The sequence below is a fragment of the Haliotis rubra genome, unplaced genomic scaffold (assembly GCF_003918875.1).
Source record: "Haliotis rubra isolate DU_JTF1 unplaced genomic scaffold, ASM391887v1 Scf96, whole genome shotgun sequence".
Classification (NCBI taxonomy): Eukaryota; Metazoa; Mollusca; class Gastropoda; order Lepetellida; family Haliotidae; genus Haliotis; species Haliotis rubra.
Window position 1 is genome coordinate 554,655 of NW_025767701.1, and position 25,429 is coordinate 580,083.

The window sequence follows — 25,429 nt, forward strand, 5'->3', positions numbered from 1 at the left end:
TTTAGGGGCACATAGAACACTCTGGAACTCAAAATAAGTTATGTTGAATTTAGACAATTGTTCTATCTCCAATCAATATTTTGGTATTTTAAGGCTTTTGTCAACAATGTCAGTGATATGTGATGGTTTTTCTAGTTCTATTTGACATACTGCATCTCCATATAAAGTTTCAAACAATTAGGTATAACATTATTCAAATTACAGACATACAAATCTTTAGGGCCGTTTATCTCGAAACAAGGTTTTTGGGACTTAGAACACTCTGGTTCTCAGGTGACGATTCTAATACTTACCCTGTTCCCCGTAAACTGCAAAATATACAAAACATCAAATATATCAACTTTTTTTTTTAGCACAAACGTATTTTAGGAAAAGAACATTTTCATTGAAAAACCTGTTAGGTATCAACTAATATGTGCTTTTATCCTGGTTTAATTTTTGTACATTGGCGGTCGGTTGATTGATATTGTTTTCATATTTTGCTGGGTTAAGAGCCAAAACAAGCAGACCGAAGTCTACTGGAGTAGTTGTTTGGGAGTCATTCTACCTGGGTTGGTGTCAGGAGATTTGGACATGTGTGACATAACAAATGGCTGCGGGTTTAAGACATCCAGCATAGTGTTAAATTTTATAAACAATCTACCTTAAATGTCTAAGTTTTCCATAAAAGATATTCTCGTCCAAGTAATTTGCTTGAGCAATACATTATTTGTGCAAGAATAATTAAAACGTATGATTTTAGACACGATTCTAAAGTTCACCCCAATATGCCATGTGTCATTTTGACACCTTCCCGCTGTATAGAAGGAAGATCATGACATCTGAAAACTTGAACTAACAAATATAGTTGTTTTCAATACCATCAAACTCCCATGCATACTTAAAATGCATTTATACTCTGAGTATGGATAATAGCATCTAGTACTTACCATAAGATAAAATGGGAGGCTCTGCAACATGTAGAAAACATAGTTAAGAAAAGATTCAGTCCTCACATGTACACATAAATATAATACACGTTGATACAAATATCCTGGTTTAATTTTTGTACATTGGCGGTCGGTTGATTGATTCCTATTCTTATCATATTTTGCAAGGTTAAGAGCCAGTACAAGCAGACCGAACATTTCGGCTATGTTTGAGATGTAAGTTTTGAAACTGATACATTTATGAAGGCTTCCAAAGAAAATTATACTGTTTCTTCTCATCCTGCAACATGTGTGTATCTATTGAGGCCAGGAGATCGTGTCATCCTGTGAAAGCACATGTCAGGATAATCCGGCAGAAACGACATATGATGTGTGCCAATACAATGTGATATAGCTTCCGAATACAATGTGAGAAATACAGTGAGCTGTTTGCTCGTTACATTGTCATTTGCCATGCCACTTTCAACTGTTCACGGCTATAGCTTTTTTGGAAGAACATTTCAAAAGAAAGACTTCACATTGTGGTTCAAGAAGAGACTGGAATAACACTTGTGTATGATTGTGTTACTGTGTTCCTTAGGAGCTTGTTTAACGCCACACCCATCATTATTCCAGTATGTCGCAACAGTTTGTAATGATATGTTCAGTTATGTTTCCAACACTGAATGAGGTGATGAGGTACAGTACCCAAATATTTTCAACACACTCATGGTGGAGCTAATGTCATTGGGCCGTTTTACCAGACAAGAACGGAACGGTTTTGCCAGCAACACGTTTGGTTATTATATTACGGATTAGCCAGCAGGAAATGTACGAAGATATCAGGGTTTTTTTTCTTTTTTGATTGTTTTTTTTTTTCTTTTTTTTTTTTTTCTTGGGGTGGGAGTGGTGGTGTCTGCACCAGGCAAATCAGTGAAGGGGAAACTGAGTTGTGGAATTATAGATTTTACATACAGGTTTCTGCACACAAAGCAATGTCGTTTTTATACAAAGCACATTTACAGCAATCATGTGTCTAATGCAAAAATATTGAATGGATATAAAGATACGCAACGGGTTTTTTCTTGCTATATATACTGTATATGTGAGGCAATTTGTCTTCACACAAACGAACCAACTAGAATCGTATGCGTATTATAGCGAATCGCAATGAACATAAATACATTTTATCAGTATATGGTAGTCTATAAAATGAATCACTGTACAGCTGGGTTATCCTGAAAAATATACTTACAAATACTTTTTGACATTTATTGCTGAGCTGCTTGAGTGATAGCAGTACGCAAAGACGTAGTAGTTGTTTGGGAGTTATTCTACCTGGGTTGGTGTCAGGAGATTTGGACACGCGTGACAAAACAAATGGCTGCGGGTTTGAGACATTCAGCATAGTGTTAAATTTTATAAACAATCTACCTTAAATGTCTAAGTTTTCCATAAAAAATATTCTCGTCCAAGTAATTTGCTTGAACAATACATTATTTGTGCAAGAATAATTAAAACGTATGATTTTAGACACGATTCTAAAGTTCACCCCAATATGCCATGTGTCATTTTGACACCTTCCCGCTGTATAAAAGGAAGATCATGACATCTGAAAACTCGAAATAACAAATATAGTTGTTTTCAATACCATCAAACTCCCATGCATACTTAAAATGCATTTATACTCTGAGTATGGATAATAGCATCTAGTACTTACCATAAGAAGGAATGGGAGGCTCTGCAACATGTAGAAAACATAGTTAAGAAAAGATTCAGTCCTCACATGTACACATAAATATAATACATGTTGATACAAATATGCTAGTTTATTTTTTGTTCATTGGCGGTCGGTTGATTGATTCTTATTCTTACCATACTTTGCAAGGTTAAGAGCCAATACAAGCAGACCGAACATTTCGGCTATGTTTAAGATGTAAGTTTTGAAACCGATACATTTGAGAAGGCTTCCAAAGAAAATTATACTGTTTCTTCTCATCCTGCAACATGTGTGCATCTATAGAGACCAGGAGATCGTGTCATCCTGTGAAAGCACATGTCAGGATAATCCGCAGAAATGACACATGATGTGTGCCAATACAATGTGATATAGCTTCCGAATACAATGTTAGAAATATAGTGAGCTGTTTGCTCGTTACATTGTCATTTTCCACACCACTTTCAACTGTTCACGGCTATAGCTTTTTTGGAAGAACATTTCAAAAGAAAGACTTCACATTGTGGTTCAAGAAGAGACTGGAATAACAGTAACGTGTATGATTGTGTTACTGTGTTCCTTAGGAGCTTGTTTAACGCCAAACCCATCATTATTCCAGTATGTCGCAACAGTTTGTAATGATATTTTCAGTTATGTTTCCCACACTGAATGATTTGATGAGGTACAGTACCCAAAATTTTTCAACACAATCATATGTTGGAGCTAATGTCATTGGACCGTTTTACAAGATAATAACGGGACGGTTTTGCCAGCAACACGTTTGGCTGTTATAGTACAGATTAGCCAGCACAAAATATACGAAGATATCACTGTTTGTTTAATTTTTTGTTTGTTTATTTTGGTGGGTTTTTGGGGGGTTTGTTATGTGGGGTGGGGGTGGGGGTGTCTGGACCAGGCAAATCAGTGAAGGGGAAACTGAGTTGTGTGTTGTGTAAATATAGATTTTACATACAGGTTTCCGCACACAAAGCAATGTCGTTTTTATACAAAGCTCAATTACAGTAATCATGTGTCAAATGCAAAAATGTTGAATGGATATAAAGATACGCAACGGATGTTTGCTTGCTATATATACTGAATATTTGAGGCAATTTGTCTTCACACAAACGAACCAACTAGAATCGTATGCTTATTATAGCGAATCTCAATGAACATAAATATATTTTATCAGTATATGTTAGTCTATAAAATGAATCACTGCACAGCTGGGTTATCCTGAAAAATATACTTACAAATACTTTTTGACATTTATTGCTGAGCTGCTTGAGTGACAGCAGTACGCAAAGACGGAGTAGTTGTTTGGGAGTTATTCTACCTGGGTTGGTGTCAGGAGATTTGGACATGTGTGACATAACAAATGGCTGCGGGTTTGAGACATCCAGCATAGTGTTAAATTTTATAAACAATCTACCTTAAATGTCTAAGTTTTCCATAAAAGATATTCTCGTCCAAGTAATTTGCTTGAACAATACAATATTTGTGCAAGAATAATTAAAACGTATGATTTTAGACACGATTCTAAAGTTCACCCCAATATGCCATGTGTCATTTTGACACCTTCCCGCTGTATAGAAGGAAGATCATGACATCTGAAAACTTGAACTAACAAATATAGTTGTTTTCAATACCATCAAACTCCCATGCATACTTAAAATGCATTTATACTCTGAGTACGGATAATAGCATCTAATACTGACCATAAGAAGAAATGGGAGGCTCTGCAACATGTAGAAAACATAGTTAAGAAAAGATTCAGTCCTCACATGTACACATAAATATAATACATGTTGATACAAATATGCTAGTTTATTTTTTGTTCATTGGCGGTCGGTTGATTGATTCTTATTCTTATCATACTTTGCTAGGTTAAGAGCCAATACAAGCAGACCGAACATTTCGGCTATGTTTTAGATGTAAGTTTGGAACCGATACATTGGAGAAGGCTTCCAAAGAAAATTATACTGTTTCTTCTCATCCTGCAACATGTGTGTATCTATTGAGACCAGGAGATCGTGTCATCCTGTGAAAGTACATGTGAGGATGATCCGCAAAAATGACACATGATGTGTGCCAATACAATGTGATACAGCTTCCGACTACAATGTGAGAAATACAGTGAGCTGTTTACTCTTTACATTGTCATTCTCCGTACCACATTCAACTGTTCACGGCTATAGCTTTTTTGGAAGAACATTTCCAAAGAAAGACTTCATATTGTGGTTCAAGAAGAGACTGGAATAACAGTTGTGTATGATTGTGTTACTGTGTTCGTTAGGAGGTTGTTCATCGCCAAACCCATCATTATTCAAGTATGTCGCAACAGTCTCTAATGAAATTTTCAGTTATGTTTCCAAACACTGAATGAGGTGATGAGGTACAGTACCCACATTTCTTCAACACAATCATTGTTTAGCTTATGACATTGGGCCGTTTTACCAGACAAGAACGGAACGGTTTTGCCAGCAACAGGTTTGGCTATTATATTACGGATTAGCCAGCAGGAAATGTACGAAGATATCAGGGTTTTTTTTTTTGTTGTTTTTTTTGTTGTTTTTTTGTTGTTATTTTTATTGGGGTGGGAGTGGTGGTGTCTGCACCAGGCAAATCAGTGAAGGGGAAACTGAGTTGTGTAATTATAGATTTTACATACAGGTTTCTGCACACAAAGCAATGTCGTTTTTATACAAAGCACATTTACAGCAATCATGTGTCAATGCAAAAATATTGAATGGATATAAAGATACGCAACGGTTGTTTGCTTGCTATATATACTGAATATTTGAGGCAATTTGTCTTCACACAAACCAACCAACTAGAATCGTATGCTTATTATAGCGAATCTGAATCAACATCAATACATTTTATCAGTATATGTTAGTCTATAAAATGAATCACTGCACAGCTGGGTTATCCTGAAAAATATACTTACAAATACTTTTTGACATTTATTGCTGAGCTGCTTGAGTGATAGCAGTACGCAAAGACGTAGTAGTTGTTTGGGAGTTATTCTACCTGGGTTGGTGTCAGGAGATTTGGACATGTGTGACAAAACAAATGGCTGCGGGTTTGAGACATCCAGCATAGTGTTAAATTTTATAAGCAATCTACCTTAAATGTCTAAGTTTTAGACTAAGTTATACATCCTCTGTATCGCAGGCACAAATCTTCAATAGAACATTTTTGAGTTTCAAGACAACAAATACCAGTTGCGTTTTTAATGGCTTACAGTATATTATGATGAGTTTTACAATGAAGATTTATTTTATATTCTACTTGATGTTATATTTGCTAAATGTTTTCAAGGAGCAATTTGCATCACGCGTTCTAGTTCCCTTGATCGATTGTTGGTCGATTGGTGGTAAGCAAGTGTTCTACTAATCAATCAAACATTGAGAGAGAAAAGACAAAGATAGCAGATATCAGAGGAGAAGGAGAATTGACAGCTCTCTAAGAGTGTCACATGATCATGTTGTAAAAACAGTTTCAAGGGAACGTCTATTGTATCGAAAATGTCAAATCAATCTAGAGCCTTTATTGCTATACACCCAATTCTCGGAATATTAAACATGCCGAATTCAATAACTAAACAAAAGAACTAGAACGCGTGATGCAAATTGCTCCTTGAAAACATTTAGCAAATATAACATCAAGTATAATATAAAATAAATCATCATTGTAATGCTCATCATAATATACTGTAAGCCATTAACAACGCACCTGGTATTTGTTGTCCTGAAACTCAAAAATGTTCTATTGAAGATTTGTGCCTGCGATACAGAGGATGTAGGGATAAAATGCTGTTATTCTGGCCCATTTCGAGTTCGAGTCCCGGAGCATTCCTCTCACATGAACTTTGATACTTAAAACTGAACCTATGACATTGCTCGTAAACACAACCACATTCATGAAACACGTTGTGCACTTGCATTACCTGCACCCAGGCCCTGTAAAAGGACAAGGAATTGTGGAACTCATTCACTTTGAGAAAATGCCACACTTGACACAAGACGAAAAGAATCAGGTAATCGGTATGGTCAACCAAGGTGCTTCAGATGTGATGATTGCCAGGCACTTTAATGTGCATCCATCCACTGTAAGTCGACTCAGACAACGTTTTCGGGCTACCGGAAGTGTTTCTGATCGTCTGCGACCTGGTGCACCACCTGTGATAACAGCTCGACATAACCGCAATATCCGAGTTTCACGCTTGCGAAATCGATTCCAAACAGCTGATGATGAGGCGCCCAAAAGGTGCAAGGACGCCTTGCTGCCATCAACATCCGGTGTCGTCACCCGTACCGTGGTCCAACCTTATTGCATCGCCACAGACTTGCCAGACAGCGATGGGCAGTAAATGGGGCCAATCTTGGCAACATGACATGGCCAGATGTCCTTTTGTCAGATGAATCCAGGTTTAACTGATCCTTTGCTGATGGACGTCGACAGATTTATCGACGTAAAGGAGAAAGACTTGCGCCAAACTGTGTCCTTCAACATGATCGTTTTGGATGGGGTGGTGTCATTATCAGACCACAGACCATCAGAGGCTGCAGACCACCCGGTAGCTGTTCCTGAGAAATGTGTGTCTTTCAATGCCCCAACGACTGCGAGCATATTTTGCAGCGCACGGTGGACACACACGATATTGACTGCAAGTGACCCCTCCTTTGTTTGATGTCGTTGTTGCGTCACTGATGTTGTTGTTGACTGGACATTTTCAGATGAAATTATTCACAGATGTTCACTTAAAACATATCTGCCAGTAAGGTTTATATATGTTGAAATTAGTGTGAGTACAGAAAGTATGTATGTCAAATTGCGTTTTTAATGGCTGACAGTATATTTCATGTTATCCTCTTGAGCTCAATTGTACCGCCATAATTATGCTGCCTGTTTTTACTTTAAGCATTTAGGCATTCGTCTCTTTGCATACATGTGTTTTTATTTTACATACTAATATTAGGCATGGTTTTGTGTGGCACTGACGATCAACAAGAACACTTTTAACCATGATGGACATATAAGTTGATAATAGAGTCGGGAGAAAGTCAGGTTCAACCTTGCGCTTTGTTGCCATTTAATATTATTCTAAACAGTATATATTAATATGTAACGACTGTCTTTCATTTTGGACTTCACAGTAAGTAAACAGTGTTACTGCTCTCACGTTAGTTGCATTCTGATGCACAATGCCTCCGGGAATCATGAAGGCAATCCTTTTTATGCAAAAAACATACAATCGACATCATATCAATTTTCGGCTGTTTCAACTTCTGTACAACAAAAGGGCCTACGACAGGATATGGTATGAGTGGCTGCTGCTGAAACTATTCAATCTTGTTGTAAAAGGCCGTACATGGCATATCATCCGCCATTCATATCAAGAAGCAGCTGCCTGTGTTAAATAAAATGGTAAAACGAGTGATTCATTCAATATTCGTTGTCGTGTGTTCTCAGTGTGTTTCCAGTCTATATCAATGATCTGATATTTCAAATTCATGATCTAGAATATGGACTAGTCGTTGGTAAGGAGCACATGTACATCCCTTCAGTATTACTGGCTGATGACACTGTTGTTGCCAGTACTACTGCACACGGACTGAATATGCCTCTTGATGCTATCCAGCAGTATGCCCTCCGCTAGAGATTGACATACAATGGCAGAATGGCTGTGTCTTGTCTTCCATCAGAGGCAAAAGCCATTGTAATAGATTTTTCTTCCAAATTGGAGCCGTGGCATTGTCAACCCAAACTAGCACGATTTGTGCTGGCTTTCACATACACACAGAGAAAGCAAGTGGACGAACTACTCGAGTTGTATTAAAGAAAGGCAGTCAACTCACGAATAAAAGCTGGCCTCAGAATCGGAGGATTGAGCCCAATATCTTCCACAATTGTTTCGCTGTCTGGGTAACAGGAATTGTTCCCTCTGGCAGTGATATTCAGACAACCGACACAAGATTGAAGAATGGGGCATGTGGTATATACTGTACTTTATATTCTTGAACCTGTCGATTGATGTCATAGATACCATGTCCAATATTTCTGATTTTCTGCAATTATTTCCGTAAAACCTACTGACCATGGCACAAATACTAACACGAATGTCACTGTCAGAGACAAAAAGCATAGTTTCCTTTCCACTATTCAAAAGATAACCTGCTCTAAAATAGTTACCATACCTATGTACTCGCATCTCGGTCTTTCTGATATTTTAAACACAATGACACATCAAATGCTGTTGAAAATGTTGCATGATATATGGTTATATATTCTATGAGGAATATACACAAGCGAAAAATTTCGATTTGAATTTAATAGTATGCTTGTGTGGTTGTGTTAAGTAATTATGTTACAGTTATGTTAGTTATTTGTTTCAATAATTGTGTTCAGATGAAAGATGATAAACTATTATTGCTCATTCGTGTTTCTATACACATCTCTCTCTCTCTCTCTCTCTTGAGAAAAAAAACAACATAATGAATATATAAAAACAACAAATATTTTTAAAAACCTATAAGACAAAATAAAGCATTTACAAATTGCAGATATGGTATTGTTAGTTATCACATATTGAATATATAATTGCTCCTTTTGTGAGTAGCATGCTGAATGAAGCAAAGATGGATTGAAATCATATACGGTCTTTACAGTGACTTTTGCAAGAATTGATCCTGCAGTTTCGACAATGAAGTGTAAAACTATCAGGCATTTACACTTAACACCTTAGTTCCATATCTAGATAAAATCTTCACTAATATTCTCCTATTTCAATGCATTAAAGGACAGATGTTAAGCTTAGCAACAAACTCACCCCTGTACTGCGAGCGACCAATGTTCTGTCTGAAAATAGATTTAAAATTATCACAATCATGCTAATTTGATATGTCATGAGTTAACTTAAACATGTTCATATTTATACTCTGAAAAATAAGGAAACTTGGAAAACAAAAATATTTACTACTTTCTCATTAAGTGAGTAAGTGAGGGAGTTAAGATTTTCAGTCACATTGGCAATATTTCAGCCATATCGTGACTAAAATCAAGTTATAATTTCATAATAAATAAAGGTAAAATATAAAACCATGTCAACGAAGGATAGTAAAATAACTAGTTTATCACAGATTTCAATTTAAAGCTAGTAATGAACTATAAAACAGTTTAACTATATATGATAATACAACATAAAAACAGGCTATAAGGTAGCTCACCATACTAGGGTCAATTAATGGCAATCTAGGGACATTAAGCAATGACAAAGTAAGCAATCTGAAAATACATTCAACCACTGCCTGTACACAGGATGAGCAAGCTGTGGCCGTCCTTGCGTTCATATTGGGTTTACTTTGGTTAGAACTTTTAGTGAAATATGTCCCTTATGTGTTACTTCGATGTGCTTTATCCGCGGATAAGTGCACATTTGAGTTCAACGCCCATTCCTATTAACTACTCTATACAAAACTTGTTGACTTTTCAGCATTGCTATGACCAACAATAAGCCCGATATTTCGCCGTCGGCAAGCTTCCACATCGTTGTTCCTCAGTGTTCCTACCTTTGTAAATGATCACTTTTCTCGAAATATGGATTTGGAAGGGTGTTGCTGAAAAGAGCATAGTTTATATAAATTATCGTAGTGCTTTCAGAAAAGAGAAAGCATTTTCTAAAATCCACGAATCATTGCAAAATGCAATTTTGCCTGAGGGTTATAGATATTCATTGAAGATAAATATGTTGTACAATATGAAAAACGCTATCCACTGAAAATATATATGTTGTCCAGTATTAATTATTTAACTCACAAATATGAGTCCGAAGTTGGTATATATGGAGTTGGCGTGTCTTCTGGATTTGCACCAATCCTTTCTTTTGCATCTTCAGCCCAAGAAGATGAAGGCGTGTCGGCAGCTTGTTCTGTATACCTTACCATTTCATCTTTTGCTCCACTGATGAAAAGATCATAACTTATTCTAGTGCTGTTAGATAAGTACATACTTAGTCATATCAAGATAACAATTTCCTTCCGCAAATGGGCAAAGCGACATTTCCAGAATGATTCTTGTAAAGAATAGGTTTGCCTTAGCCACTTAACACCTATCTACTTAACATGTATCTACCATGTTTAACAATATGACTACATCTATTCACTGAACTTCAGTAAGTTCTGCAGCATCAAATACTCAACTTACAACAATGATTCTGAATCCGATTCGGATGTATTTGTAACTTTTGTGTCCCATGGATTGATACTAATTCTTTCTTCCGCATGTTCTTCGAGGGTATTTGCATTCGTTAGGTGATATCAACTTAACATGTATAGCTTGTTCAATATAACCGATACCCACAGGCCGTTATGCAAGGTATGAATTATTGAACGTACACTACTGAATCTTGATTACGAATCTAATGTAAGTGGAGTGTTTACTATATTTCCACCAACCTCGTTTTGGCATCTTGAGTCAAAGACTGTGATGGCAGATCGGCAGCATCTTCCTTGTCATCTATTGCTCTTGTATCACGGATGTTGACAGTTGACAGCTCAATGAAAATGTCTAAACTGAAACTAGGAGCATCCTTCCAAATACCACGTAAGAACTCCATGAACATCATCACCACCTTTTCGCGATCTTGCATCATTTTGTAGCTATCTTCCTCAGTATCATGTAGAAATTCCATAACAACTAGACCTGATTTCTTCTGGCGCGTCTGCTTATATTTACTGCGATACCGTTCCTCCAATTTATCAATAAGTTCGATGAAAGTAGGGCAGTCCTTCGAGATGATTTTAATCAGTCCGTGCGGACAATTCCGAAAAGTCCATTGGGACCTGAAAGGCCGTTCCTGTCCATCATAGTGTCCGTGGTGAATGTTAGTCATCAGGTTCGTGGTACATTCAACTGTTAAATAAAACATATCAAATGACATTAGAATAAGACCGAAATTATTGGTTCTAATGTTTGTAATCACATGCTGCATGGCATGAAGTGGATAATCACATCTGGCATGTTTGTTTTAGGAACATTTATTCTCAACGAGTTGGAAAGTGCATGACGTATTGTGGTTATTTCTTCCAATGAAAGCGAGTCCCAAACTCGCCTGAAATCATTCTTGTTTGCACATGATCGCCATGCCACCACGACTTACGAGTGATCAGAGGAACTAAGCCTTGGGACGATTGCAAATTGGCGACTGCTCGCAGTTTAGCAAATCATTTTAATGTTCATGCTTTTGACAATCTACCAACTGCAATCTACCAACTGCAACCGAACGATATCAGGCCACTAACAGCACCCAAGACCCTCTACGCGGTGGACGACCTTCAGTAACATGACAACGCCAAGACCGACATATTGTGCGCAACCATCACAAGGATCGTTTCACCAAAGTGACAGAAACAGCACGCCTTATCATTGGGACTCACAACAGACCAATTAGTGCCGATGCAGTGCATCGAGGATTGCGTTGAGAAACCTCTGTTGTCACAGATCATACCGACTGCAATGGACAACTCAGCATCGAAACTGCCGTACCGACATAGGAAAAGTGTGTTTTTTTCTGATGAAAGACAATATTGTGTTTCACCAGCCGATGGCAGTGAGAATATGGCGAAGGGGTGGGAATTTATCATGCAGGTAAGGCTAAGGAGTGTAAAGACTTGATTCCATATATATATTCACCCATTCCTGTAGTTTAAAGGACACAGATTACTTTAAAAAATTATTACCTTCGGACAACAGGGGCCCCTGGGGTACTCTGAAAATAGATTCCAAGTCATCCCAATAACACGAACTAATAAGTCATGACACGTTATTGCTTTAAGATAAGAGTAAGTATATAATGCATCCCAGGATATCATTCTTCTTCCAAAAATACGGGCAGTGGCCGTTTTTCGAAAAATATGTTAGAAACGTGTAAATCTGACGCCAGTTAACAAAATGGAAATGTTCACTGCTCATAATGCATGTAAATGACAAACTTGTTTGTGTTGAGGCAGTTACAGAAGTATCTTCAGCTAAAAAGGACCGCAAGGATATACTTTATCCTCTACAAATGTAAAAGTGTAAGATATATTTTTGAATACCAAAACAATTTCAATGTTTCCATAGTTGTTTTTTTTCATTTTGCAGCTATCTACAGTAAGATAAATGTATCAAATCCTGTTGTCGCCAGAGCGCCTTTGGTAAATTTGGTCTGCCTAAAATTGCATCTCTTATTTGCTACCAAGGAAGAAACTAGTGGCACATGCATCACATTAGTAGCTGGCGCTTTCGTGAAAATATGCACGTTTCGGTTCGCAAGGTTTAAAATGAATGCATTTCAAATTGCAAGGAAAATGTACTTATATAACAACTTGACCTCAAACTAGCATTCTAGATATAACATTTTTGTCACGTGACAAAATCAATTATTTGTTTTGAGTGTATGATAATACATAGGACTGCTGAAGTGATGCCGATTTAACATGATATGAAGGCACTATCCAATTTATATTTAGACACGGTAGAGGCATAACTAAATTGTATTTATGAGAGTTGACTAAAGTGGACTGGCGCCTCTTAACATGAATGTTTTCTCTTCTGCTTATGTCGGAGGAATCTTCCTCGAATGCGTGTAGCTTATCCTATTGCTTCCAGAAAAGTGTAAGTACATTCGTTTTATCCAAATTGCACTTTCGATTCGAAAATACACGAAACGTTGGAAACAACAATTTTGCCTTCAGGTTACTAGAAAAACAATATCAAGTGGAATATTAAGCTGTTGTGCAGTGTCAGGTGTTAAACTTACAAACTTGATTCTGAATCCGAAGCTGATGTTTCTGAAAGCGGTGTGTCCTCTGGATTTAGACCAATCATTTCTTTCGCATCTTCAGTCAAAGACCTTGAAGGCAGGTTGTCAGCCTGTTCTGTGTCTTTTATCACTTTGTCTGCTGCATCACTGATGAAAGAACAGCGCTACCTTAATGCTCTCAGAAAAGAGTACATACATAAAAGTTATATCACGATAAAACTTTCCTTTCCAAAGTTTACAAAGCGACCTGCCGTTTCAGTATGTTTTAAATAACTAAGACTATTTTCCCCTTAACCACGTAACATATATCTACTGAATTTGAACAAGTTCTACAGTATGACTACATATATTCACTGAACATTAGTAGGTTGTGCAGCATCAACTATCAATCAATCAACTCACAAAAATATATCGGAATCGGAATCGGAATCAGATCTATTTGTAAGTGCCGTGTCTTTCGGATTTGCAGCAATCATATCTTTCACATCTTCATCACGGATGTTGACAGTTGCTGGCTCACTGCAAACGTCTAAACTGCAGCTAGGAGCATCCTTCCCTATACCATGCAAGAAATCCATGAACATCGTCTTCACATTTTCTTGATCTTGCATCATTCTGTCTCTGTCTTCCTCAGTATCATGTAGAAATTCCACAACTAGACATGACTCATTGTGCGTCTTCTCGAATTTACTGCGATACCATTCCTCCAATTTATCAATGAGCTCGAAGAAAGTAGGGCACTCCATCAGAATGAGTTTAATCAGTCCGTGTGGAACATCCTTAAAAGTCCACTTGGACCTGAAAGGCCGTTCCTGTCCATCATAGTGTCTATAGCAGCAGTAAGTCATCTGGTTCGTGGTACATTCAACTGTTAAGATTAAACATATCAAATGCGATTAGAATAAGAACACAATCATTGGTTCTAGTGTTTGTGATCACATGAATGAAGTGGATAATAAACTTCATTACATTGCGTAAGTACATCATTTGTGTTAATCGTTACACATTTGGCATGTTTGTTTTGGGAACATTTATTCTCAGTGATCGAGAAAGTGTCTGACTATAGTGGTCACTTGTTACATATTTCTTGCCACATTGATCAAGGCATAATCCATTAATGTATTGTCATTCTGTTTTTGTCATTCAACATTAAAGGTCACATGCCGTTACGTAAAACACAACTTTGCAGATTCTGATACCTTTCGGTATGGACTTGCCGAAACAAATCGTCAAAAATGCAAATTCAACTTATAAAGTTGAAAAATAACGCGATGACAAAAACCGCTCGAAATCGGAGTTTAAACGATTCACCAATTTTCCCCAGACTTTTCGGGAAAAACTAGTTTCAACAGCTGGGCTGCGCTCATAGCACGGGCGCAGTGAAAAAGGTTCACGCAACTTGGAAGCGGGCTGTCCAATGAATACTCGGTGAAGGCTTTGGTGTGAGCTATTTTCCTAATTTTTTGTTGATATTTCACAGGCTCGAGCTTTTTATATGTTATGACAGTAAATAAACTGTTTATATAATTTCATTTGTCTATTTCACCACACCTTCTTCTTATCGAGTCACTTTCTCAGTTCGATACTTAAAAGCAATGTTATTATTTAGCGTTGACAGGATTTCTAACTGTGATATAGATATGTCGTTGTCACAGACAAAACTCAATGTCTGTTTATTGACACCTGTGTGTCTGCCTGCCTGTCTGCTAATGACAATATTCAATACACAACTGCGATCACTGACCACATGCAATTTGAACTGGACACCAATCAGGTTATACACCATAAACAAAACGCATTGATTTATGGCCCGAGTTCGGTCTCTGTCACATTATGTAATTACACAGACAGGCAGGTGTGATACTTGAACACACGAGATGTTATGATGTCTGTTGATTGCAAAATGTTATACACAAGAAATGAGCATGTATTTACAAAACTCAACATTTCTATATATACACACACAATGAGTCGTGAGGGCATCTGCAAATGAACCAGCCGTTACACTTGAGTGCACACCCACCCGCTCTGACTGGGTTCGGTATCCCGGCTGCTTCGTTTCTTGGGAAGTAAACCCAAGTACACAATATTGCACTTTTGATTTGCGATTGTACGCTCATAATTTTGTTTATATGTTTTTTTCATAACCAGCAATGTATATTATATGTCATGAATAAGTGATAATTGTGTTTTAATTATGTTTGATTTTTTGGTTGCATGTGACCTTTAAGATCTGCTGATAACATAAATCTACATACACACGTGTCCCATTTCCTCTCTGAAATAACTATACACCACCAATGAATTTGATAAGCTTTCAGCCCATGAAAGAGTGATGCTTACCATGCATGATTGTTTCACCTTTTTTAGCAGGAACTGAAAATAGATGACCGTTTTATTTCCTAATGCAGTTGTAAATCGTATCATATGGTAATATTTGAAATATATATTCAATTATATTCAAAATATGTTTGAGGTAAGATATCTTCCTAATGATTTGCAATGGTTCTATAAATGACGAAACACTGGTAATCTTATCGGAAGTATCTCTAATCGCCATGAAAACTATTACTCACCTGAAATGTCTATTTTTGGTTCGGCTCCTTTAACATAATTAATTGATGGGACGTCTTTGGGCCGTTCTTCTGAAACAAAACAAATGCATCAATGTGCTTTAATGTTATATGTGTTGACATGTGTAATAATGAGAAATGCGACGCTGGCAGTATTCCACTGATTAGTATAGACCAACATTTTTCCCTTAACATCACTTGACGTGTATTTCATACCTTTGTATACGAGTTGTTCGATATTAATACCACTTGTACGGTTATTTTTGACATCGCTGTTTACCGACCCTTTCACATCTATGTTCAAGGGAGCATCTGAAAAACACAAATGCATTACCACGGGATGTTAGGAAAACTGATGATACTGAAGGAAAGTACCGAAACGCTTACTAAACTAAATTCAACCTTTGTGTTTTTCTTCATATACACAACCTAATTATGGCGGACGACTATGCAGTCCGGTTAAACGCCCCAACGGATAATTAGTCATTATTTGACAATTAGATCAGAGGGCGCATGCACCATGTACTTTGAGACTACACGACGTCATTTGACATCACGATATCTTACTGAGCTTGTCTCTTGGAGACGTGAATGCCTCTTCTGTAGAGAGACGCGGAGGACTATCATCGTTCTTACTGTCGTCGGTGCTGACATCACACGTGTCTACGTCCATCTTCGTTATCCGTGACATCATCTAGACGACACGAGATACTCCTTTAGATCACCACAGGTATATCAAGACAGAAGTTAGAGTGCTATATTAAGTGATATTTCCTTGATAATTCACCCATGAAAATTAGTACATGATTATAAGTCTATTTACCACATGCCTTCGTCACACTTGACATAAACCAACGCATAGATTGCTCGCTCACTTGTCCAGTGCTTACTCAATATGTAAATAACGATTGTCTAATAAATCTTCTTCAAAATGTCACCCTAAAGCTAATGCTCTTTATGCAAACTTTACAATAGAAGCTTTCATGTTACATTGCTCAATACTGTAGATTAGTCTGTACATATCTTCAACTTAAATGCTGTATATATATGCTATACATATGTTGCTAAGGTAATCACCGAGTATGTGTATGTATACAAGTGATTTCTGCAGGTGTATAAGCAATAAGTATATAAAACATGAGATATTTCTTCTTGTCAAATCTCCTTTATATCTGCACAAGATCTTTCGCCGTTCAACGGCTCTTCGGGTGTACAATGAAAGCTTGTACAAATACAAATACAGGTGTACAAATACAGCTTTCATTGTATATATATATATATGTATATGTATAGATAGATAGATAGATAGATAGATAATGCACTCAATATTGAACTTGGGCGTGTGGCCTTTTAACTGTATAAATTATTCAATAGTTACCGTCCCGTACACTCACCCACCTCTTTTATTCCCTTTAACATGATCCCAGGCATCTAGAGGTGGAAAACAAGAAAGCAATGGCCATGTATTCAGTCAGATACAGCTACACATGCATACACACCGACACGCTTGTAGGCAGTTGAACGTTAACAATACCATGTATGCATACTATGAATAGCATGTACTCTGTCTCCATTTAAGATTACCCGTAATTATCGCCCTCACGTGTCAAACTAATGATTCTCTGCATATAAACTTGCTGTACATTTATATTACATTTAGATAACGATCATATCCCTGAGATTAGATTGTATCGTTCACTCTCATGCATGGGTACTGTGTTATATGGGTTCAATATCTACAGTCAACAATGTTACTGGTACACCGGGTAGGGGGAAACCGAAACTAGGGGATTCCCCTCTTGAATTATAATTGGACATTTTCTAACAACAGAGCGATCAAAATAAACTCTGACACTCGAGGAAACTGTCACCGGAAATATTGAACATGACCCGTAGTATGGTACTAGAGGGAGGAGTTGCATGGCCAGGATTGACAGAAATATACATGCAATGCACATATAGTAATCAACTTCCGTATAATACACATTATCTATTTCTTTTCAAAGCAGATCAAGCCTACCCCTGACGATTTACTCACCTAATTGTTGTCAAATTGTTCCCTCAAATCATTCCAGGATATGTAACACGTCTAAAAATACAGAACTCTGTATCAAGACATGGTAGGAGATCGCTGGGAGTCGCTTGGAGCCGTCACACCTACAGTTGCGGCTATGTGCTCTGACGTCATACAACCGGTGTTGTATAACAATGCGTGTCCTGCACCGATATGCACAACATTACTGTTTGCATGTTGTGTGGGTAAATGAGAGAATATGCTACGGCGGTGTATACTAGAAATGGGACTCGATGTATGTATGTGGAGAATCGAACTCGAGTATTTGCCGTCACCCAGCCCTGTCCTGAGAATCGAACTCTGAGTCTTTGCCGTCACTGTCTGTCTGCCTGTCTGTCTGTCTGTCTGTCTGTCTGTCCGTCCGTATGTATGTCTGTCTGTCTGTATGTCTGCATGTCTGCCTGCCTGCATGCCTGTCTATATGTCTGTCTGTCTGTCTGCATGTCTGTCTGTCTATATGCCTGTCTGTCTGTCTGCATGTATGTTTGTCTGTCTGTCTGTCTGTCTTTTTATGTATGTATGTATGTATGTATGTATGTATGTATGTATGTATGTATGTATGTATGTATGTATGTATGTATGTATGTATGTATGTATGTATGTATGTATGTATGTATGTATGTATGTATGTATGTATGTATGTATGTATGTATGTATGTATGTATGTATGTATGACACGAACACATGTGCTGTTAGGTACAAAAACAACATTCAACCCCTCACTCATTTATGCACTGAAGGCAAGAATGACTTTTGACATTGCAATTTAACGCTTACTGTCATACATGGTTAGACCACAAAGAGCGTCACAGTATTGCTCGTGGTCAGGACTTGTATCCGTGATCGGGACTTGTATGTAGACTTGTAGAAACCCTCGGGTATTCGTCGAGGACATAGTACAGTGGTCACTTGGGATCACGTTGTCGTAGGTAAGATTAAATTCGTTATATTTCAAGGTACTGAATGAGTTGGATTTGGGGCGCTTTTAGTAACATTCCTGTGGTGGACAGCAGGAATCGGCTTCACATACTGTACCCAGTGGTTGAAGGTACAGGGGTATTTGTTTGGAACAGGTACATGGCGTTCTTCTTGAAGTCACACCAGGCATATATGATACATCTCAAGCGGTTTTAATGTTTTAAGCGCAAGTGGTACCGTTTGAATATGCTGTTATGCCCTAAGAAAACGTTATGGCATTTTGTGTGAATACTCTACCTACAACTAATATTACGAAATGAAATATTACCCTTTTCAAATCCCTAGCTCTCTGTCACCCATTGTATTCAGTTCAGCTCATTGCACATTCCGACCTTCAAAACGTTTCAGCCGCGGCGTAAACACGTTTGTTAACAGCTGCATAAAAGGCCTGAATGGGATCACGAGTGAAAAGGTGTGATTGCGTTGTTGGTAATCAGTCAGGTGCACTATGTTGAGTCGTTGTTGTGGTTTTTAAGGACAAAGTCAGTGGTGTAGAGTATCCCAGCATAGCAGCATGGTTTAGACAGGCAAACTGTAGAGCAGCTAGGGTTGCGCAACAGAGAAAAACTACCAGTCTTTCTATATGCGAGCAAGGCGAGCACAGGCTGGCAACGTACATCCCTCGCTTTGGTTCGAAAAATATTGTTAACGTCATGATATAATATCGCCACCATGAAAGGTAGACACCCAACCAACCCCACCCACGCTATTTCAGATACTGGTTCGGTTTGGATGTTGTTTAAGACCGCATTTCAATATTCCATCTTTATGGTGGCGGGCTGTAAGTAATCAAGTCTGGAGCAGACAATCCAGTGATCAACATCATGAGCACCGAAGTACGCAATTCTGATACGATGACATGTGTCAACCAAGTCAGCGAGTCTGACCACCCGTTAGTCGCCCGTTACGACAAGCATGGGTTGCTGAAGACCACTTCTATCCGGATGTTCAGACAATAACTACTTCCCCTAAAGCAGTTCTGTGTTTAGACGGAAGCTGATAATACCTGTACAACTATGGGTTTTCATTTTCAGGGTGTGACAGATCTGAACGGTTTTATATTCAGCCTAAACATGAAGTGATACAGCACCGAACGGGAGGTAAGTGGTTGTAGACAAGAGATAATATACTACGTGAATGGTAAAAATGTCCTATCTTACATACCAGCAGCACAGAGTCTGAGAAGTGAAGCGTGTTAAGGTCCATGCTAGGATTAATTACTTTATGGATTGACTCTGGTGAATTTTTTTTATTTCCTGAAAAAGCGATATGTAATCTGTATGAATCCACACAAATGAGATATCTACAATAGTTTTACTAAAAACAACCATATAAATTAACCCAGACAGAAATTACGACATTGATAAACATTTCAGGCGAAGGAATACATTCTTTGGTGTAACGTATTAGGTAATGATTTAATTTATGCATATAGCTTGACACGCCCACAAAGTCAGTAGCCAATCAACAGGAAGGTATATAAAATCAAAAGTTCTCAGGATTTGTCACTCACGGAAAGGGGCGGGAAGAAGAACATCTGTCAGACTGTAACGAACCGGAACACGTATGTCAGGAGTACGCGGTTCTTTAAATGAGATTTAAGCTGTGGTTTTCTTAGAACTTGTACATGTTACATGGAATGTGGGAAAACAGGAAGTTCGCGTAGTCCCTAAAAGAGTCAGTGATTTCGTGAAATTACTGCGACCCTCAGGTAGTTTATGTATTCACTAAAATTCCAAGGGATTTCATGAAATTACTGAAATATAGGCTCAAAGATTTCATGAAACCCCTATCTGCCTTTATAGAAATTGAAGGGAGTAATAAGCAAAGAGTGGCATCAGTAAATTGTCAGAGTTTATAACTCCTAAGAATTGACGGATAAAATGAGACTCAACAGTAAATTGTTGTAAAGTTTTATCAAACGTTTTAAGCTACAAACATTAAGTTCACACATTTACTGATATCCTAACAGGAATGTATGTAATTGAACACCATGAAAATCAGCAATTTCATGAAATCTCTTGAAATTTTAGGGAATAAATGAAATCCCTGGAGGAGGGGAAGGGGGCGACTATCGAGATGAGTGGGCACTCTCGATGACTTGGTCATCGTATCCCATTTACGTAGATCGATGCTCATGCTGTTGATCCCTGGATTGTCTGGGCTAGACTCCATTATTTGTAGACCGCCGTCATACTGATGGAGTATTGCTGGGCGAGACGCTAAACAAACAAGCAAACAAACAAAATCTGTGTGGGCCAGCTGAGCGAAACAAAAAACATTTCATTCCTTTCCGGCTTCTTTTAGGTATCGATGGTCGTTTCCACCATCCTGAATATTTGTGAACATAGCTAAAATGTCCTGTGCATCAATGACACGTGTAAACAGAAGACAATTCCCGCGAGAGTAAATTGGATACTCCGAGAAACGTGGTGGAAGTAGCGTCGATAGGGGGTGGCATATGTTTTTTACATTCCTTGGGAAATGAATCCCATAACACGTGACCAATTCACCAATCAGAATGCATGATTACAATGAACATGTAATTATTCACGTGTTTGAATATGGTTTCCTGTGTAAACTTTGACTGTAAGCTTGCTTGTTTCTTTCCTTGGTGTTTAACGCAGCACACAGCAATACCCGAGCTATATGGCGGCGGTCTGTAAATAACAGATACTCCAATATTATGAGCATCGATCTACGAAACTGGATACCATAAGATGCATCAGCGAGTCTGACGACTCTTACGACAAGCACGGCTTTATATTGTGTATTGTTAACGAAAAAGACTGACATGTTTCAGTGTAACAATGTACGTAATTTCCTCCTCTGTCAGTCGTTGATTGCTTGTTCACAATAAGAACAAGCGGCAACTTTGGACAATTTTGAAATTATTAGATAATGAGAAATATGTTTCATCACATCAGACTCTTGTCTTTAGAAGTGATGACTCTTGTCATTAGACTCGTGTCTCAGTGGGATCGAGTGGAATTCAGGATAGACTGTGTGACCTTTTAGAGGATCCCGGTGTGTGTGTGTGTGTGTGTGTGTGTGTGTGTGTGTGTGTTCAGTGGTCTATGAGAGGGATCCAGGGGTTGGTCAGTGTTCTGTTAGAAGGATCCAAGGGTTGGTCAGTAGCCTGTCAGTGGATCCAGGGATGTTCAGTGGTCTGTCAGAGGGATTTCGGTGATGTTCAGTGGTCTGTCAGAAAGATTCCGGTGATGTTCAGTCGTCTGTCAGAGGGATGCAGGTGATGTTCATTGGTCTGTCAGAGGGATCCAAGTGATGTTCATTGGTCTGTCAGAGTGATCCAAGTGATGTTCAGTGGTCTGTCAGAAGGATGCAGCTGATGTTCAATGGTCTGTCAGAGGGATCCAGGTGATGTTCATTGGTCTGTCAGAGTGATCCAAGTGATGTTCAGTGGTCTGTCAGAAAGATTCCGGTGATGTTCAGTCGTCTGTCAGAGGGATGCAGGTGATGTTCATTGGTCTGTCAGAGGGATCCAAGTGATGTTCATTGGTCTGTCAGAGTGATCCAAGTGATGTTCAGTGGTCTGTCAGAAGGATGCAGCTGATGTTCAATGGTCTGTCAGAGGGATCCAGGTGATCTTCAGTGGTCGGTCAGAGGGATTCCAAGTCATGTTCAGTGGTCTGTCAGAGGTATCCAAGGGTTGGTCAGTGGTCTGTCCGAGGGATCCAGATTATGTTCAGTGTTCTGTCAGAGGGATCCAGGGGTTGGTCAGTGGTTTGTCAGAAGGATCCAGGGATAGTCAGTTTTCTGTCAGAGGGATCCGGGGTTAATCAGAGGGATCCAGATGATGTTCAGTGGTCTGTCACTTGTATCCAGGGGTTCGTCAGTGGTCTGTCAGGGGGATCCAGATTATGTTCACTGTTTTCTCAGGGGATCCAGGGATGTTCAGTGGTCTGTCAGAGGGATCCAGATGATGTTCCAGTTTTGTCATAGGGATCCAGATGATGTGCAGTGTTCTGTCGGAGGGTTCCAGGATTGTTGAGTGTTCTGTTAGAGGTATCCATGGGTTGGTCAGTGGTCTGTCAGAGGGATTCCGGTATTCAGTGGTCTGTCAGAGGGATCCAAGTGATGTTCAGTGGTCTTTCAGAGGAATCCAGGGGATGTTCAGTGGTCTGTCAGATTGATTCCGGTGATGTTCAGTGTTCTGTCAGAGGGATCCAGGGATGTTCAGTTTTCTATCAGAGGGATCCATGGGTTGGTCAGTGGTTTGTGAGGGATCCAGATGATGTTCAGTTGTCTGTCACAGGATCCAGGTGTTGGTCAGTGGTCTGTCAGTGGGATCCAGATTATGTTCACTGTTTTGTCAGGGGATCCATGAATGTTCAGTGGTCTGTCAGAGGGGATCCAGATGTTGATTGGTCTGTTAGAGGATACAGGTGATGTTCCAATTTTGTCAGAGGGTTCCAGGTGATGTTCAGTGTTCTGTCACAAGGATCCAGATGATGTTCAGTGGTCTGTCACAAGATACAGATGATGTTCAGTGGTCTGTCATTGGGATCCAGATTATGTTCACTGTTTTCTCAGGGGATCTAGGAATGATCAGTGGTCTGTCAGAGGGATCAAGTATGATGTTCCAGTTTTGTAAGAGGGTTCCAGGTGATGTTCAGTGTTCTGTCAGAGGGATGCAGATGATGTTCAGTTGTCTGTCAGAGGGATCCAGATAATGTTCAGTGTTCTGTCAGAGGGATGCAGATGATGTTCAGTTGTCTGTCAGAGGGATCCAGATGACGTTCAGTTGTGTGTCAGAGGGATTTCGGTGATGTTCAGTGGTCTGTCAGAAAGATTCCGGTGATGTTCAGTCGTCTGTCAGAGGGATGCAGGTGATGTTCATTGGTCTGTCAGAGGGATCCAAGTGATGTTCATTGGTCTGTCAGAGTGATCCAAGTGATGTTCAGTGGTCTGTCAGAAGGATGCAGCTGATGTTCAATGGTCTGTCAGAGGGATCCAGGTGATGTTCATTGGTCTGTCAGAGGGATCCAAGTGATGTTCAGTGGTCTGTCAGAAAGATTCCGGTGATGTTCAGTCGTCTGTCAGAGGGATGCAGGTGATGTTCAGTGGTCTGTCAGAAGGATGCAGCTGATGTTCAATGGTCTGTCAGAGGGATCCAAGTGATGTTCATTGGTCTGTCAGAGGGATCCAAGTGATGTTCAGTGGTCTGTCAGAAAGATTCCGGTGATGTTCAGTGGTCTGTCAGAGGGATGCAGGTGATGTTCATTGGTCTGTCAGAGGGATCCAAGTGATGTTCATTGGTCTGTCAGAGTGATCCAAGTGATGTTCAGTGGTCTGTCAGAAGGATGCAGCTGATGTTCAATGGTCTGTCAGAGGGATCCAGGTGATCTTCAGTGGTCGGTCAGAGGGATTCCAAGTCATGTTCAGTGGTCTGTCAGAGGTATCCAAGGGTTGGTCAGTGGTCTGTCCGAGGGATCCAGATTATGTTCAGTGTTCTGTCAGAGGGATCCAGGGGTTGGTCAGTGGTTTGTCAGAAGGATCCAGGGATAGTCAGTTTTCTGTCAGAGGGATCCGGGGTTAATCAGAGGGATCCAGATGATGTTCAGTGGTCTGTCACTTGTATCCAGGGGTTCGTCAGTGGTCTGTCAGGGGGATCCAGATTATGTTCACTGTTTTCTCAGGGGATCCAGGGATGTTCAGTGGTCTGTCAGAGGGATCCAGATGATGTTCCAGTTTTGTCATAGGGATCCAGATGATGTGCAGTGTTCTGTCGGAGGGTTCCAGGATTGTTGAGTGTTCTGTTAGAGGTATCCATGGGTTGGTCAGTGGTCTGTCAGAGGGATTCCGGTATTCAGTGGTCTGTCAGAGGGATCCAAGTGATGTTCAGTGGTCTTTCAGAGGAATCCAGGGGATGTTCAGTGGTCTGTCAGATTGATTCCGGTGATGTTCAGTGTTCTGTCAGAGGGATCCAGGGATGTTCAGTTTTCTATCAGAGGGATCCATGGGTTGGTCAGTGGTTTGTGTGAGGGATCCAGATGATGTTCAGTTGTCTGTCACAGGGATCCAGGTGTTGGTCAGTGGTCTGTCAGTGGGATCCAGATTATGTTCACTGTTTTGTCAGGGGATCCATGAATGTTCAGTGGTCTGTCAGAGGGATCCAGATGTTGATTGGTCTGTTAGAGGGATACAGGTGATGTTCCAATTTTGTCAGAGGGTTCCAGGTGATGTTCAGTGTTCTGTCACAAGGATCCAGATGATGTTCAGTGGTCTGTCACAAGGATACAGATGATGTTCAGTGGTCTGTCATTGGGATCCAGATTATGTTCACTGTTTTCTCAGGGGATCTAGGAATGATCAGTGGTCTGTCAGAGGGATCAAGTATGATGTTCCAGT

General features: G+C 39.3%; 1 protein-coding gene across 1 annotated transcript in view; it reads right to left on the reverse strand.

Annotated features, from left to right (window-relative positions):
- Positions 1 to 18,168, reverse strand: part of LOC124265084 — a 212,507-nt gene extending 194,339 nt beyond the window's left edge. Inside the window, exons 1-2 of the mRNA XM_046699876.1 lie at positions 18,044 to 18,168; positions 17,404 to 17,436 (exon numbers count right to left, since the gene is read on the reverse strand). Of these exons, the coding sequence (XP_046555832.1) occupies positions 17,404 to 17,436 (33 nt within the window). The 5' untranslated portion in view covers positions 18,044 to 18,168. The remainder of the gene's footprint in view (positions 1 to 17,403; positions 17,437 to 18,043) is intronic.
- Between the last annotated feature and the right edge of the window lie 7,261 nt (positions 18,169 to 25,429).